Source organism: Phyllostomus discolor, chromosome 9, assembly GCF_004126475.2.
Source record: "Phyllostomus discolor isolate MPI-MPIP mPhyDis1 chromosome 9, mPhyDis1.pri.v3, whole genome shotgun sequence".
Classification (NCBI taxonomy): domain Eukaryota; kingdom Metazoa; phylum Chordata; class Mammalia; order Chiroptera; family Phyllostomidae; genus Phyllostomus; species Phyllostomus discolor.
Window position 1 is genome coordinate 80,724,625 of NC_040911.2, and position 16,587 is coordinate 80,741,211.

Genomic DNA, 16,587 nt, shown 5'->3' on the forward strand with positions numbered 1-16,587 from the left:
CTGAGTCTGGCATGGAGTCACAACAGGTGTCCCCTACCATGGAATTCCCCTTTCACTCCCCTTTCACTCCAGGTGGCCACGTCACTCAGTTAGGCTTTTAAAAGTCCAGCAAAGGGCCAGCAGGCACTTCCAGGCCTGTCCTGAAGGAGCTGGGGCTGGTCAGCAAGGAGCCCCTATCCCTGGGGGGGTCTCTCTAGCAGGAGGGCAAACCCCCACACACAGAATAGGGTGAGGAAACGTCTCTTCCAGTAAAGGCAAGCACCTTCCTTTCCAGGGGCACAGCCAGGCCACAGCTCCCCCCCACCCACCCCCGCCCTCATTACCCCCTCAAAGGAACCATAACACACACACACACACACACACACCTGAGAAAAACAAGAGAGAAGCTGAAGAGCACAGGAAGGACAAGCCTTTTTTATTATCCCAAAATGCAAAGTGTTGAAGGCACTTACAATAACAAGGCAGGAGGGGAGGGAAGAAGAGGGGAGGGGAGAGGGGGGAGCATGGGAGGTCGGAGGTCAGAGCACAGAGGTAAATCAACAGGCCCCACCCTGGTCACCACTGGACATGGGGGAAAGGAAAAGCTACAGGGCCAGGTCTGAAGCCAGTCAGGGTGTCTAGCTCTACCAAAGATACAAATCCATTCTACAAAGGATTAGAAAATTAGGAGCACAGGGCATCAAGGGGCAGGGCTGGCAGTCACGAGTTAGTGGTTCTTCAAGGAACACGCTCAGCAGCAACATGGGCCCTCAGGGCCCCTGCTGGAAGAGGTCTCTGTACATCTCGATGAGACGAGCGGCTTCGCGCTGTCCAGAGAGCAGAGCACCATGGGTGGTTGAGTAGTACTTGCGGTGGGTGGCCTCACCCGAGAACAGCACCTGCATGGGCTGGGCAGGGGATAGAGAGGTTGAGGGTGGAGGAGCAAGACAGGCCAAGAGGCTACCTGTCTGCCCCAGAAACCCCCATCCATACTACAAGTCAGAGGACTGAGCAGGCATCTGAGATGCAGGTATTGCTGCTTGCACAGGATGAAGGGTTGCCCACCCCACCTGGCCACCTTCCCCTGCTTCTGCCCCAACACCAGGACTCAGTTCTGTCTGCTCCAAGGCTTTTAGGGGTCCTGGCTCTGCAGTCTCAGAGGCTCACTGTGCCTCTTTAGCAATGAACTCAGGGAAAGCAGTTTAACCTCTCTAAGCCGTGGTGTTCTCATCTGCAAAATGGATTTATACCACCTGCTTCCAAGGGTGGTAGGAGGATTAAAGTGAAATAATGAATCTAAAGCACTTAGAACCTGGAAGAACATAAGCACTCAATAAAGTTAGGCGGCAATTTAACAAACCTTTATGGAGCCCCTGGTAGGATCCAGGGACTGTTCTGGGCACTTGGAAGATAAAAGGTGACCAGGCTGCTGCTTTGAGGAGCTTCCTTGCTGGTGGGGAAGCCAGACACGAAACCCAATTATTAATAGTGTCGTATGTGACGTGATGGGTGTTTGGGTGAAGTGCTGAGAGCCCAGAAAAGAGGTTCATGGTTGGGGGGACACACTAAGCTTCCCAGAAGACAGGACCTTGGGCTGCTTCCTGGAAGACGGTAGGTCACTAGGCAAAGGATGTTTCAGAAGTGGGGGCAAAAATGCACCAAGGCAGGCCTTGTACAGGGCACAGTGGTAATTCTGGTACAGCCAGGTCTCAACCTTGAGAACACAGGCTGTCTAGCTGGGGTCCAGGCAAAGCATAAGCACTCGTGTTTTCAGCTTGAGTTCAGACTTGACCCCAAGGCATCTCGAACTGAATGTACAAAGGCACCAACTGGGGTCCCTGGCAGGTCTGGAGTGGGCTGGAGTCTGTACTTCTAACACGCTCCCATGTGATGCTGGAGCTCCTGGTCCACAGACCTCCCACGCTGAGTAGGGAGGCTTTAACCCACCAAAAAGGAGCACACAGAAGTGGTAAAACTGAAAGGGGGAACTCACATTATGGCACAGGGCAAGGCTGCCTACTCCCACATCCATTCTCCTTTCTCCTCAGTAACAAAGCCCTGCTTTTTAACTGGGCCCACTGCCACCCAGAATAAAAACGATGTATCCTCGCCTCTCCCACAGCTGGAATAGTCCTGTGACTGAGTTCGTGCCAGTCGACTTTGAGGGCACTGCTGCTCAGAAACACTGATGCAGCCCCGAAGGTCCCCTTCCTTGCAGCCTAAAATACGAACACAAGAGCAGCAGCCTCTGCAGCCCCCTGGGACCACACAGGGGCCTTGAAGATGGCGCAGGGTGCCCGTGATGTGAGGTCCTGACACGTGCCCTGGATGTCCCTTGCTGTGACACAAGTAACCTTCTGCCTGGTTTAAGCCACAGTTGATTTGGTTTTGTTTTGCTGTTTAAGAGGATGGCTGCAGCACCAGTGAGGGCCTTCTCCTCCCTCCCCCCGCGCACAGGGCACCTTGCTGGCTGTTGACTCCACACCCGCTGATGGACAGAGGCTGGTGGAAGCACCAATTCCACACACACACAAAACTGTTTTAAATGTAATTTTGTTGGGGTTTTAACATTTATTGTATGTGCATGCTTACACGGAGGGATTCAAAATCCACTTTATGGGAGCAGAAATATACTTAATTATTTGTCTCATATTTATTATTTACCTTACATATTATTTATTATGTAGTTGACATAATTTTGGGGAGGATAGGTATTTTCAATTTTATATTCTAAAACACTGAGGGCAAAACGGGAAAACGTGTCGGGAAAACCTGGCTGCCCCGGGCCGATGCTGCCCAGCGGACCTTTTCATGAGGACAGAAATGCTCGCTCCGGAGCCGCACAACCTAATGTGGCAGCCACCAGCCACCGGTGGCTATGGACCCTGAAATGCAGCCAGTGCAGCTGAGAAACTACAATTTTAATTTATTAATTCGTATTTTAATTGACTTAAATGAAATATGACTAATGGCTACCAACTGGCCCGCACAGCACTAAATGGCTCAGTTTTCATAACCTCAAGAAAGTGTTTAAGGTCTCAGGCCGATCCCATTTTTTCTTCCAGATGTTAAGTGCGCAAATTTGTCTTCTCTTCCTTTCTAGGAGGCCCTCCACCCTCATCTTACCTTGGCCCCCCTCGGTGGATACCACCCTTCTCCCTCCTCCCCCTGGGCCAGCACATGTGCAGGCATGCACACCCACCCCTCCCAGACCATCCTCACCCTCCCCCCCCACCCGCCCCACCACAGACTGCGCACACCCACACTCACCGCTGTCTTAGAGCTCTCCGTGTACGGCAGGGGCTTAGCCAGTTTCTCCACGTCGGCCCCGCTCGAGCCCACCTGCGTGTACGAATAGGAGCCTCGGAAGTAGGGATTGCTGCCCCAGGCCGAGCGCAGGATTCGCCGAGGTTTCGGAATGTTGGGGTTCCCTGTTGGGGAGTCAGGAAAGCCAAGAGGAAGGAGGATAAGAAATGGCCACACACAGAAGACGCCCTGAACAGAGCACCCCATCCACCTCCAGGCTCCCACGAGGGCCAGGCTGCTGTGGGCAGGCTGGGAAGATGGAGGAGGGGGAGGCTGAGGTTCAAGCTGAGTACCCCTCACGCCCCCTTGTGACCCCAGAAAACCACCGCATCTCCCTGGGCCTTAATTTTCCCATCCGAAAAACATTCTAGAGAATCACGTTTCCTTCCAGCTTCAGGGGTTCTTGTGGGACTTCCCAGGGATAGTGGATGAACGATGTTCAACCAAAAGAATCCAACAATAAAACACAAATCCATCTCTTAGCAGGGCAATGAGGAAGATATGGGCAATCTGAGGTTTGGCGGTGACATCTCAGTCAGGACCATCAGCCCTCAGGGAAGAGAAGACAGAGCCTATGGTTTTGAGCGTCTGGAGCTCCAGCCAGGCGAGAGCCCGCAATTTAAGAGCCTGAGGCTGAGACGTGGCACCGGGTGGCAGCTCTCCCAGCGGCGGCGCCACCCCAGTTTCACAATCCGTGCAGAGGAGAGCTACCCCAGGGTTCACGGGATTCGGAGGCTCTGGCAGGGGATGGCGGGTGGCTGCAGAGACGCGGGTGGGAACGGGCAGCGGCGGCGCAGGCCCGCACCTGTGAACTGCCGCAGCATCTCCGTGCAGATCTCGGCCACCGCCTCGTCATCGCACTTCTCCATGACGAGGGCCTCCTCCCCGCAGATCCAGCCACTGAGCACGTGGCCGTAGCGCTCGGGCGGGTAGAGGACGTCAAAGCCGCAGATCTTGCGGTACCACAGCTCGGGAGGGTAGGTGAGGGGGCGGCTCTCCGCCTCATCCTCCCACACAAACTGCAGGCTATTGCACTCGGGGCCCCAGAAGGGCTCCTCGAATTCCAGAAAGATCTTGTCGGTGGTGCCGATGCCCAGACGGTGGATGGCAGCCACCTTCTCGGCGGGCAGGCCCGGCCGGAAGAAGCTGGCGTGCTGCTTCTTGAGCACGCCCAGAGACACGGTCACGATCACGTGGTCCGCCGGGATCACCTCGCAGTCCTCGCACTCCACCAGCACCGGCCACTGCTCGTCTTCATCCCGCCCGTCTCCCAGGGGCTCCCCTCCGCCTTGGCCACCCTCCCCCGCGTTGTGGTTGTGGTCACCCCTGCCCCGGGGCTCGATCTCAGGACCCCGGGGACGGCCCGAGGCCTGGTCCCAGTGCACACAGCGGACAGGTTTCCCCAGCTGGATGACGTGGGCCGGGATGCCCTCGGCCAGCAGCTCCACAACACGCATGAAGCCTGAGGGGATGATGTGGTGAGCACCGGGGATCTCCGTCCACTCCCCAAAGGCGCTCAGGGACACCTCGTCCATGCTGTGCGAACTACTCTCACAGCTCTCCACCTGCGGAAAGAGCCAGAGAGAAGCCAGGTGACTCCCAGGGCTGGCCAGGAGTCCGAGTCGGACTTCAGAACAGCGTGCCCTCCTCGGACCCACATTCCCTAGAATGTCTTCCTCACTCTGGCACCTATACTCAAATAAGCTCCCCCACACAGAAAGATACCTTCAGGTACTGCTGGATCATGGCGAGCTTTAGGCGCTTGGTGTCCTCCGGGTCGTCAGGGTCATCCCTGATGCGGTTGCGCACCTCCTCCCGGGTGAACACCCCCACGCTGTTCTGACTCTCAGCGTTGACTGGTTTACCATGCCGGAAGAACTCCTGGGTCAAGTTATAGACCTGCCAGAGAGACCCGGGGAGACTGAAAACATATGCCCTCATCTCACCTCCACCTCAGACCCAAGGGGCCCCGATATTCCCCAGGTGTCCCCAGATACACCAAGCCAGCGACCCCTCTTCCCGTGGTGCTCAACGCCACAGTGGGACTCAACAGGGTCATGGTTGGAGGGTGGCAAGCTCCCCAGGGCAACCAGCCTCCTCCAGGCGCCAGCCTCCAAGGCCGCCTGGGCTGTGAGGGAGGTGGGATGGGCCCTGGAGGCCGTGTGGCTGAGCCCATGATTAGAAAAGTGAAGTATTTGGTGCCTGTACAGTTTGTGGGAAAGGATCCACCCCTCGTGGGCTCTACATGGCCAAGCGGACGGCCGCTTTAGCGCCCAGGTCTGCACACGTTTCCCTTTTCCAAGAACCGAATGCACAAACCCCGTCCCCGCCACCTCTGCCCAGGCACGTCTGCTTCACTCTCGCCCAAGAGGGCAGTCTGGAATGGTGACCTGGCCAGTATGTTAGGGTTGTTTTTTTTTTAAACCCTTACCCGAGGACATTTTTTCACTGCTTTACGGGAGACAGAAGGGGAGGAGGGAGACAGAGAGAGAGAAACACTGAGGTGAAAGAACACTGATCAGTTGCCTCTCATACGCACCCCAACCACTGACTGAACCTGCAACCTGGGTATGTGCTCGGACCGGAAATTGAACCTGCAACCTTTGAGTCTACGGGACAACACTCCAACCAATGGAGCCACAGTGACCAGGGCCTGACCAGTGTCTTGAGGGAGGGGGAGCGGCAGGGGCTCTGAAGTCTGACGCCCAGCAGATGCTGCCTGGCCCTGTTCACATCCACACAGGCTGCTCCCTTTACTGGGGACTCAGATTCAGGTGAAAAAGAGGGCTGTGCAGGGGCAGGCACATGGAGGGCAGGGACGCCCCAGTGTGCCAAAGAACGGAAGTGCATTCCACAGGCATATCTTGGGAAGAACTTCAGCCCACATCTCATCAGTAGAGAGAAATGAACCACCCCTTGGGTAGGTCCCACTGCCTTTCCTGCCTACCTGGTACATCACCCCCACCGAACACTGGGCAGGTCTTCCTGAGGAAAGGAAGCCAGCCCTGGGTCAGACATGGGATTCCCCAAAGGCAACATCCAGGCCCCAACACTCATCAACAAATGTCTACCGGGCTCTTTGCCAGACACAGGTTGTAAAAGTGAACCAGACAGACTTAGTCCTGAACGTCTGCCCTCACTCCAGCTGGGGAGACACCATAAAACATGCCACGGCAGGAAAGCACCTGGGGGTTGTGAGATCAGCCCCGGCAGCCTTGGACAGTCAGGAGACAGCCAGGTTGGCAGTGGGAGGAGAGGAAGAGTGTTTCAGGCACAAGGAGCAGCATACTCAACAACGAAAGGGAGGGAGAAGGGGGGAGAGAGAATGTAAGATGCACTGTGTTCAAAGTGGTTCAGTGCTGCTGACGTGAGCAGCAAGGAAAGAGAAAGTTGCAAGAGATGACTTTGGAAAGGCAGGCAGGGGCTGGGGCAGGAAGGACCAAGGGTCTGGTCCAGCACTCTGGCATCCCTGAAGGGTTGTGAGCATGACCACATGCCCACTCTCCCTCCCTGAACACTGGCAAATGCAGGCTCCTTGGCCAAACACTGGTGGCTAGTGCCGATTACCAGTGTGTTTCCCTTCCTAAAGCACTCATTCGTGGGAATGACTTCTGCCCTTTAACCCAGTCCTGGCACGGGCACTCAGGCTGCAGAGTGAAGGAAGGAAGGTGGCACTGACCACCCCCAACCATTCCACTCGAGGGAAAGGCCACCACACGAGGCAGAAAAATGAATTAAACATGCCTCTGAAGTATAAAATATAAAGAAGTAAATGAGTTCAATTGTTTATTTTTCCTCCCTTCAGTCACAGATGCTTATGTTGACTAGAGGCCAAAATGCCCGGCTGAGAAATAACAAACTGAGTAACAAATTTAGTGCACCTACATGACTCTCCGTGTCAGTCACCAACCACGACAGACATAACTGAACACAGGTTTTTCATATGGGTATCGTCTCCTGACCCGGGTTAAGTGACATCTTCCCAATGTGACCCTAAGGAAATGGGGCAAGCCTATAACAGCTAATACTCACCTCAATTCTCATTAAGCATGATTCATCAGAAACTCATTTAATCCTCATGACACTGTAGTGGGTATAGCTAAGTCCATTTTACAGATGAGGAAAGTAAGGTTCAGAGAGGCTAAATAACTTAATCGAGATTATACAGCTAATAAATGGTAGAGGCTGGTATTTGAGTCAAGGTAGCCTCACTCCAGAGAGTAAACTCCATGATACTATTGCAACTCATTTATTTGTTAACAAATATAATGCATTCAAATGAGAAGCCCTTCAAAGTCACCACCTTTGGAGGGAGACTGCATATCTGTTATGAAACCACCCTCAGGCAGGGCTTCACATGCTCAGAGCCCACTTCTCTAGAATGGCCTCCAGTACGGGTTAACGGCCACACAGGGAACTGTGTCTCTGGATCTCATCATTAACACCTTTGCCCTCAGACCCAAAGCATCACCACCCAGGTTGATAACCCACCTTATCCATCGTACTTTCTACAACTCACACTCTTGGATTTCAAAAATCAAAACCACAAGCAGAAGTTCATGACAACCTACTTTTAAGAACATTTAAAAGAATAAGTAAGTTGTGGACCCTGAAGGTAATTCTCAAGAGGCATTCATGCTCGAAACACTCACAACCTGAGAATCAAAGCATCACTGACTCCCAGTAGACCAGGAAGTTGCATATTGAAGAATATTGGTTCTTATCTACTCATTAATAATTTAGTCTCACACTGGCTGGGGTGGCTCAATGGACTTAGTGTCGGCCTGAGGACCAAAGGGTTGCCGGTTCAATTCCCAGTCAGGACACATACCTGGATTGCAGGACAGATCCCCAGGAGGGGGCATTCGAGAGGCAACCACACATTGATGTTTCTCTCCCTCTCTTTCTCCCTCCCCTTCTCCTCTTTCTAAAAATAAATAAATAAAATCTTCAAAAAAAATAAAAATAAATAATTCAGTATCTTTGCACATGTGTGAAAACACACAATACCAAGGGATTGTACACAACATACCTGGTGAGTTCACACATATTAAGCCAGTCTCAGCGAGCAGGGATTACCCCAAAACAAGGGTCATTTCTCCATTCCCATGCCCAAGAGACATAGAAAATGTAAAATTGGTGTTTTTTGGCCAATTTACGGACCTGGAACAAAGGATTTTTATGGTATAAATGACAAGGTATCAGAGGGCAGAGCCTACATGTTACCTTGCTTGTCCAGTGCAGTTCACAGCACCACTGAAAGATACTAAAAATATTAACATTTTAAAAACCTGAATAAGACAAGGATATATGCCACTTCTATCCAACATTGCATCGTCAATACTGGCCAATGCAATAAGGCAAGAAAAATAAATAGTCTTAGGCTGTGCTGTCCAATACCGTAGCCACTAGACACCTGTAGCAACTTAAAATTAAATTAAATTAAGTTAAATTAAATATTTACTTACTCAGTTTACTAGCTACACATTTCAAGAGCTCAAGAGCCATGAGTGGCTAGTGACTACAATACTGGGTAGTACAGGTATAAGACATCTCCGTTACAGTGGGACGTTCTATTAGACAATGCTGGTCTGAGGATCAGAAAGGAAAAAAACAGAATTCTCATTTTTTGAATAGAATTATAGACATAAAATGCCAAAACATAATTAGAATATAAATTAACATATTAATAGATACAGTATTAGAATTAAAATAATAATTTACCAAGGTAGCTAAAATCAGTATTATAAAAAATCAGTTACAGTTCTATATACCAGGAACAACTGGAAAATAAACTTTTTTTTAAATTAGCATTTATAAAAGTATCCAAAAGCAAAAACAACAATCACTACCTAAGTATCTAGTAATAAATCTAATAAAAGATGTTTACAGCCTTTCTGCAGAAATATTTAATCCTATGTACCAATAATCTCTTATCTAATAGTTCTCCACTCATCATCATTCTATCCACAAATTGTCCCCATGTTCCAAATGCAGGATCCAGGGAGTGTGCAAGGACATGACCAGGACCTTAGAAGGCCCCAGCAGGTCACTTGACTCCCTCCACACTGCCACGGTGCTCCCTGCCCCGATACTCTATGCCTAGCTGCCCTGCTAACATCTCACCTCGTTGTATAAATCGCTGAATTCCTCAACCACGTCCTTGGGGATCCTGCGGCCACGGTTGGTAAGGTAGCAAGCCACGCCATTCTTGGAGTAGAGGCTGATGCGGCCCACGCTGCGCTCCCCATCAGTTGTCTCTTCCAGAAGGCCGTTGGCTTCTGCTAGATGATAGATGGGATTCCCCTGGGAGCCATGGATCCAGGTGGCTCCCAGCTCAAAGGTGGTGTGTCCTGATGATGACAGCAATAGGCTCTTAGAGGTGTGTAAACTTCTTCAGAGAAGGCTAGAACACTGCCTCACCCTCCTTCCTCTAGAAGGATCATTCCACCCCCACAACAGAGCAAAACAGGTATTAGGGTTACCCTCTAGCAACCACCAAGGTTTTCAGTGAATTAATTACACTTTACAGCTGAGATAACTGCCACCCTGAATGACTCAGTGATTTGCCCCAGAGTCACCACACCAGAATAATTAGAAGTGGGCAAACCAGAGGGCTCCAGAAGCTAAGAACCCAATGCCATCTCCAGTGGGTTCCTCATGGGCACTGGGAGCATTTATTACTAATCCTTCTTTAGAGCCTCCAGCTTGGGGCTCCCCAAAGAATCTTGCCTGGTTTGTGCTCCCAACAGGAGCAGAAGAGGGCCAGCATCCTGGAGACCCTAGTAAGCCCCAGGGCACAGTAGGGAGCTCCAAGTCACACAGCCACTGGGAAGTGATGTCCAGGCATGTGGTATCCTTCCTGGGTCTGACCACTCAGCAAAGCAGGAACAAGGGAAGCCCTGCAAGGTCTGTGTCCTACCCCTATTCCCAGGCTCTGCCAGGAGGCAGGGCAACCCAGAACAGGCCCCAACCTGAGGATACTTCCTGCCCTCTCTCACATGCTTCTCTGCCTGTGTCATCCTTGCTATATCCCTGCATGCAAAGGGTACTAGTTACTATCTCCAGGTCTACACCCCCCAGTGTCCTTGGGGCCTCTCACTCTTGACCCCTGCTCTTACTACTGAGATTCACAGCTACCATCTCACACTGCAACAAGTCCAACTACAGCCTGGGCTTTAAGCCCCAGGTGTCTCATAGACATCACACGCATGTATGGCCTTGCCTACACATGTTCTCCCCTCTCCTGGCAGGTCCGCCTTGGTGTTCCTCACATACATCGTTGTACAAGTACTGCCTCAGCCTTCTCACTACTACCCAGCTCCCACCACGACTTGAGACCCACTCACCTCCCTCCCCTGGGTCCATCTTCCTTCTGGATTGCACATCCTCACAACCTCCTGAAGCCCCATCTCTTCCCCCTGGCTGCCCCTACCCTCATTTCACTGCACAGCATGTCTCACAGTCAGCTACCACTGAAACTGGGCTATTTGTCCTCGCATGTTCTGCTTCTACGTGAGACTCTAAATGTCTTGTCAAGACTCAAAAACCACAAAGGCAGCAGCCGCTTCTCTAAGACCCCAGGCCAGCCAATCAGGTATAAAGCAAAGAATCCCATGCTTTCCTGATGGCTTTCTCTAGGTTTATAAATGCCTTGGATGGTGCCTCCATCCTTACTGCTGACACACTCTCCTGTGTGTCCTGTGTGCCAGGTGAAGACGGGTGCAACTTCACACACGCCATCCAGTAAATTCTATAGGGGAAGACTCCTAGCATGATCAAAGTCTCTGAAAGAAGAGAGAAGGGCCCCATGTGTCTTTGACCTTGCTTAGTCTGAGTCTGACCACCTGTTTCTTTTGCCCCATTCATCAGAAATGGGCACACAGAATCTGCTTGGCCTTGCTGCCCATGAGGAAACAGACACAAATCCTACAGTCGATGGAGCCCAGAGTGCATGGTTCCTACCTGCTCAACCTCTCAATGGTTAGAGCCCCTGGCTGGGAAGCCCTGGCCTCCAGCTGCATTCCAAGGAATTCCCCATCCTCTAGGACCCTGGCATAACGCGCTCACACCTAGGGTAAGTCTCTTCACCTGGCTCCTCTCTCCAGAGTCCTCATTACTCTGCAACCTGGACAGACACTCTTCCCAGGCAATCCTAAGACCTGTCCATCACCCACAAGGAGGCTTCAAATCCCCTTCCACCTTCACTGCCCCAAGCTTCTATTGTCCCAGTTAACTCTCAGTCATAATACATTAATTCACACCCCCAAAGTTAATGACTAATAGAAGCTCACAGAATTCCTTCTTGTGAAATAGAAACTGGTCCGTCCACAACGAAGAGTTTGATTCTGGCTATCCCCTCCCTTCTAAACATTGTGAATCCCAGGTCGTGTTCCAAAACTGGAGGCCAAAACCTTACCCTGCCTACCTCAGAGGGCTCCTGCGAGGGGCAGAGGAAGCTTATGGAAAACATCCAGGCAACATGCACAATGGAACACTTACCTGAGAGAAGCAGCTAAAAAATGAGGTTTCACGCAGGGTCAAGGCACTGGGGGACAAGAGGTGGTACTCACCGAGTTTCACGCTCTCCACGCGGCCCCCGATGCGGCTAGAAGCCTCAAGCACAGTGACATCCGTGAAGCCCTGCTCCAGAAGCGCTTTGGCTGCAGCCAGGCCAGCCAAGCCGGCACCGATCACCACCACACGAGGCTGTCCCCTTCTCCGAAGGCCACGACTGAGAGGGTCATCCGCACTGTCACCACTGGATTCACAACTTTGCATACCGTCCGCACTCGCCTCCTAGAAACCTGCAGGGAGCAGGGATGTCACGGCTCCCCCACGATGCCTTCACTTCCCACCTGCCCCAAAGGGCACTCAGGGGCTCTGCCCTCAAGGGGAGACCTTGGGCCCTCCCTGTCCTCCTGAAGGCCCGGGAAATAAGAGCCATCTCCAAAAAATGTGGGAGGGGAGAAGAGACACAGGGAAGGAGAACGGAAGGAAGGGATGCATTATGGGCCCCCACCAGCAAGCTGGAGAGCTAGGGACCCCCTTTGAGCCCCTGAAAGCCATCAATCCCAACCAAAACCTGTTAGGCACTACTCCTTCCCCAAGGCTGAGAGACAAAAGCCAGCCAGGAAGAGGGTGGCCAAGAAGTCCAAAGTCAAGAGACTCCAGCACTACCGACCCTGGACCAGCTGGGCCCAGCACAGCTGCGATGGTTCAGTTCACGCCAACCCAAGGATGCTCACGCCAACCCCAGATACTTACACACACAGCACTGGACCCTCTGCTCTCCCTCCCTTGCCTAGCTCTTCCCTAGCACTCTCTCTTCCTTGCCCCTTCTCCTCTCCTCTGGCTTTCTATTGGTCTTTCGCAGCCTCAATGAGGTGGCAATTTGGTGGGAAGGACACAGTACTGCCCTCCCCCCAGAAATGCCACAAGGCCAGTATTGGATGAGCCTCTGCTATTCCGGGTAGACCTCTGGTTGTTTTCCCCAGCCATCCAGCCCCTCAGCCACCACAAAGCAGCAAGGAGCCCAGGAAACAGTGGACCGTGAGGACCCGCGGCACCAGAGGCCAGACATCAAATTGACAGTTACACTAAGCCAGCTTGCTCAGAGACGCCAGGCTAGGGAGCTGATAGCTAGGAGGCCAAGGGGGTCCCTGCATCTGGCCCAAGGGCTGGGAGAGGCCACCCTCCTACTCCCAGAGTGACCACAAAAATCTGAAGGTGTCCATGGGTTACCCCCGGAGGCCACTCAGCTCCGATTCTGTCCCTGTTCCTTTCCTGACCCAAGCAACTTAGATTCCAGTTGCCTTTGCTGAGGTTTCAGTGGCAGAAGCTGCAGATTCTAACAGCATCCAGGACCTAACAACAGGGAGCAAATACGGGTGGGAGGTGGCTGCTGGGTGGCAGATGGGGGGGATCTAAAAAGCTGTCATCTGTACCTCATATAGCATATTCCGCCAACTAGCCATGCTCAAGAATGTTCATAGCAGGTTTATTCATAACAGCCACAGCCTAGAAACAACTTAAAGGTTCATCCACAGGACAATGGATAAATTTATTGTGCTATGTATCACAATCCACGCAAGGGAATGTTCTCAGCAATAATCTCAACATTACACTGGGCAAAAGAAGGCAGAGATAAAAGAGCTCATACTCTATGACTCCATTCACTTAAAGTTGGCGAAGAGGTCAAATCAATCCGTGATGACAGAAGAGAGATGGTGGGAGGGAGCCTGCGAAGGATGAGGAGGGGGCTTTCTGGGGTGGAGCAATATACACCTCGGTCTGGGTGGCGGTTACAATGTATGCATGAAGACCCACAGAGCTGGACTTTTAGCGTGGGTGCCATTCCCTGCCTGCAGGTGTATGCCCAGTGACCACTCAGATACCCATTCCTGGCTCCCTGTAAAAAAAATAAAAGCTGGCACACTGACTTCCTTCTCCACACATTTCCAGGTCTGGTAAAGGGGTCTTTTTCCCAAAACACTCAGGCTGAGAAGCTGCTCCTCATGCCTCCCCCGATCCACTCAACCTGCCCACACCACATCGGGGGAGGAGCTGACCCCAAATGCCCTCCAAAGCCCCCAGGCCCAGGGCAACTCGCCGCAGAAATGATCTCCCAGAAGGCCAGAAGGTGGTGCCCAAGGCCCAGAGCTCCAAGGAGGGGCTGGGCAACTCTGACCGGTGCCCTGCCCCCTCCAGGACAGCTGGTATCTCGGCCTTCCCACACCCCCTCCCTCCTCCTTCAGTCCTTCTGTCCCTCCACCACCCCCTGCACCCGCCAGCCCCTCCTGATGTTCCATCCACGCCACAAGGGGGTCAAGGCTGGCTCCAGTCCATTCCTGCCCTCCCCTTTTCCTCCCCCAGGTTCTCTCTCCAAAGGGAAGTAGATCTAGAAGTGAGGGTGTGGCTGCCTGCACCCCCTGCCAGGGCAGCCAGCAGGTCAGTAAACACACGGAGTGGGGGTGCCAGGAGCTGCTGGTGACGCCACCACTGCTGGGCACCAAGCGACGACACAATAGGATGTAGCTCTGCTGGCCTCCCTGCTCCCACACCCAGGTCCCCAGGGGTGGAGGGGTTCTGCCTACATGCTTGTTTCTGGGCCTCCATTCCTAACCCAGCCCTAGGCCACACCCCCAAAAAATCTCTTTTATACAATAAAGGGGTGGGACCAATGCAGTGCTTCTCAAACGTTATTGGTGGAACCTCTTCTCAAAAAGCTCCTATGGGGCCCGGAGTGTGGCTGGGATGAAACTGGGGGACCTACCCCCACTGAAGTCCCATCACAGAACCCCCCAGGCTCCCGGGGCACTACACCTAAACACCCAGGTCTGAATGAGCTGCTACCTTGGGCAGCAGGTCTCGGGAAAGGCCTGGGGCAGCAGCACCTTCCCAGCCGGCTCCCTGAACTTCCTTCTCTCCGCAGTGGCCAGCTGACCTCACTCACTACATTGTTGTGACCACCAAATAAGGCCCTAGTGGATGTCACAGCCCTGTCATCATGCTCATGATCTACTCACTCGTGGAAATCATTTGTAAAGTTCTGTAGCTAAATTACGAGCAGGCTGTCTTTGGGACCCAGTTCAGGAATGGACTGTGGGAAGTGCAGGCAGGCAGCTTGCCTTTAAAATGAACACAGAAAGAGCCCTGGTGGGTGTGGCTCAGTTGTTTGGAACGTCCAGTATACCAAAAGACTGAGGGTTCAATACTCAGTCACAGCTCATACCCAGATTGTGGGTTCAGTTCCCACGAGGGGAGACTACCAGAAGCAGCCGGTCGATGTTTCCGATGTTTCTCTGTTACACCAATGTTTCTTTCTCTCTCTCCCCCGCCCCCTCGAAAAACAATAAAAAATATCCTCTGGTATCCTCTAGTGAGGGTAACAAATACACCAATAAATAAATGTTTAAAATGAACACAGAAAGAATCCTGAGTTCCCAGGACCAGAGAGACCTTGAACTCAGGCAGGCATGACACGTGGGGTGCCACCGCGGGACAGGGAAGTGGGGCCACAGAGGTCCCCTGACACTCACAGCTAGCTCCAGATGGCCCGTCAACCCCTGGGCCCCCCAAGAAGCCAGAGAGGCCCCTCACACAGCCCACAGAGGGCAGAGAGATAAGGACTCGGTGGCCCGTTCCCCATATCGGCCTTTGGTGCCAACACGCCCCAGGGTCTGAACTGAAAGGGCGAGAGAAAACCAGGCGCAGGGGACACCTACTGTGTGCGGGCCCCTCAGCTGACTGCTGAACTGGGCCTTCGGCTGCTCTGTTGTCTGGCTGGGGGAGGGGGGAGCAACCTGCTTGCCACTGGTTTGTATCATCTTTCCCTTTCAAATTATGTTTTAGCTTTATGAGAAAATGCCTTGCTGAGGAGGAAGAATCACTTAGTGCCCCTCAGTGCCTGCCTGCCCTTCTGTAGACTTGGAGGCATAAATAAATAAATAAATAAATAAATAGCATCCGCTCCTTGATCTGTATGCGCAGGAGAAACAGGACACCCTGTACTTTTCCAGCAGATAAAGGAGAGAAGAAAAAAGTGCTGGCTCAGCCAGGCAGGGAGGAGGAGGAGGAGGAGGAGGAGTGGTGGGGAGGGGAGAGGCGGGAGGCACAGGGCAACGGCGCTGGCCTTCTTGTTCCTGCTTCTATGGCAAAGTGGGGGTGGGAGCCTGGGGACCCCATGTCCCCAAGCAGGCCAAGCCTGGTCGGCTTGAAGAAATCAGGCCAGACTCTGCAGGAACGTCTCACCACCATTCAAGATGCCCCCCCCCGCCCCCCCATCCTTCTTCCCATTCTGCCCTTCGGGCCACCACTCCCCTGGCTGCCCAGAGCCAACACTGCCCCAACGGACCTGCCCGAGGAGCCCAGCAGGAAAGAGGGCAACAAGGGGAGGAGAAAAGAAACAGGGATGAAAAACCCTGCCCCATGGCAGGGTCACAGAACAAGGATGGATGAAGACTCGGAGGCCACCCAGTGGGAACAGGCTCCAGCAGCCAAGCATGTGCCCGCTCCCCCTCCACCCCCTCTCTCAGTTCCCTCACCAGTTGCATTTGTTACCCTGAGATTTACCCTCCAAGAGCTGCCTCCTAATTGTCAATTACTAGAGACATGTTTTAGTCCTGGGCTCCCGCATCCGACCCTGCCCATCCCCCCTCTTGGAAATGCCCAGAACTGAGCTGGGGGCACCACACACCTCCTGACCCTTTCACCATGGCGGTTAAAAGCACTGGAGGGCCAAGCACTCCCAGGTTCGAAACTGAAGGCATCCTTCATAGAAGACCCACCCTTATCCGTCCG

General features: G+C 52.9%; 1 protein-coding gene across 4 annotated transcripts in view; it reads right to left on the reverse strand.

The window, feature by feature from the left end:
• Positions 1 to 387: 387 nt before the first annotated feature.
• SMOX (spermine oxidase) overlaps positions 388 to 16,587 on the reverse strand; it is a 36,022-nt gene continuing 19,822 nt past the window's right edge. For 2 of the 4 annotated variants that reach the window (XM_028524075.2, XM_036009595.1), the window contains exons 2-8: positions 11,859 to 12,092; positions 9,412 to 9,638; positions 5,011 to 5,184; positions 4,091 to 4,850; positions 3,250 to 3,410; positions 1,340 to 1,429; positions 388 to 887 (exon numbers count right to left, since the gene is read on the reverse strand). In XM_028524075.2, the coding sequence (XP_028379876.1) occupies positions 750 to 887; positions 1,340 to 1,429; positions 3,250 to 3,410; positions 4,091 to 4,850; positions 5,011 to 5,184; positions 9,412 to 9,638; positions 11,859 to 12,066 (1,758 nt within the window). In that variant the 5' untranslated portion in view covers positions 12,067 to 12,092 and the 3' untranslated portion in view covers positions 388 to 749. Of the gene's footprint in view, positions 888 to 1,339; positions 1,430 to 3,249; positions 3,411 to 4,090; positions 4,851 to 5,010; positions 5,185 to 8,511; positions 8,552 to 9,411; positions 9,639 to 11,858; positions 12,093 to 16,587 lie in introns of those variants that run through there. The other 2 variants (XM_036009596.1, XM_028524076.1) reach the window with 2 other exon arrangements.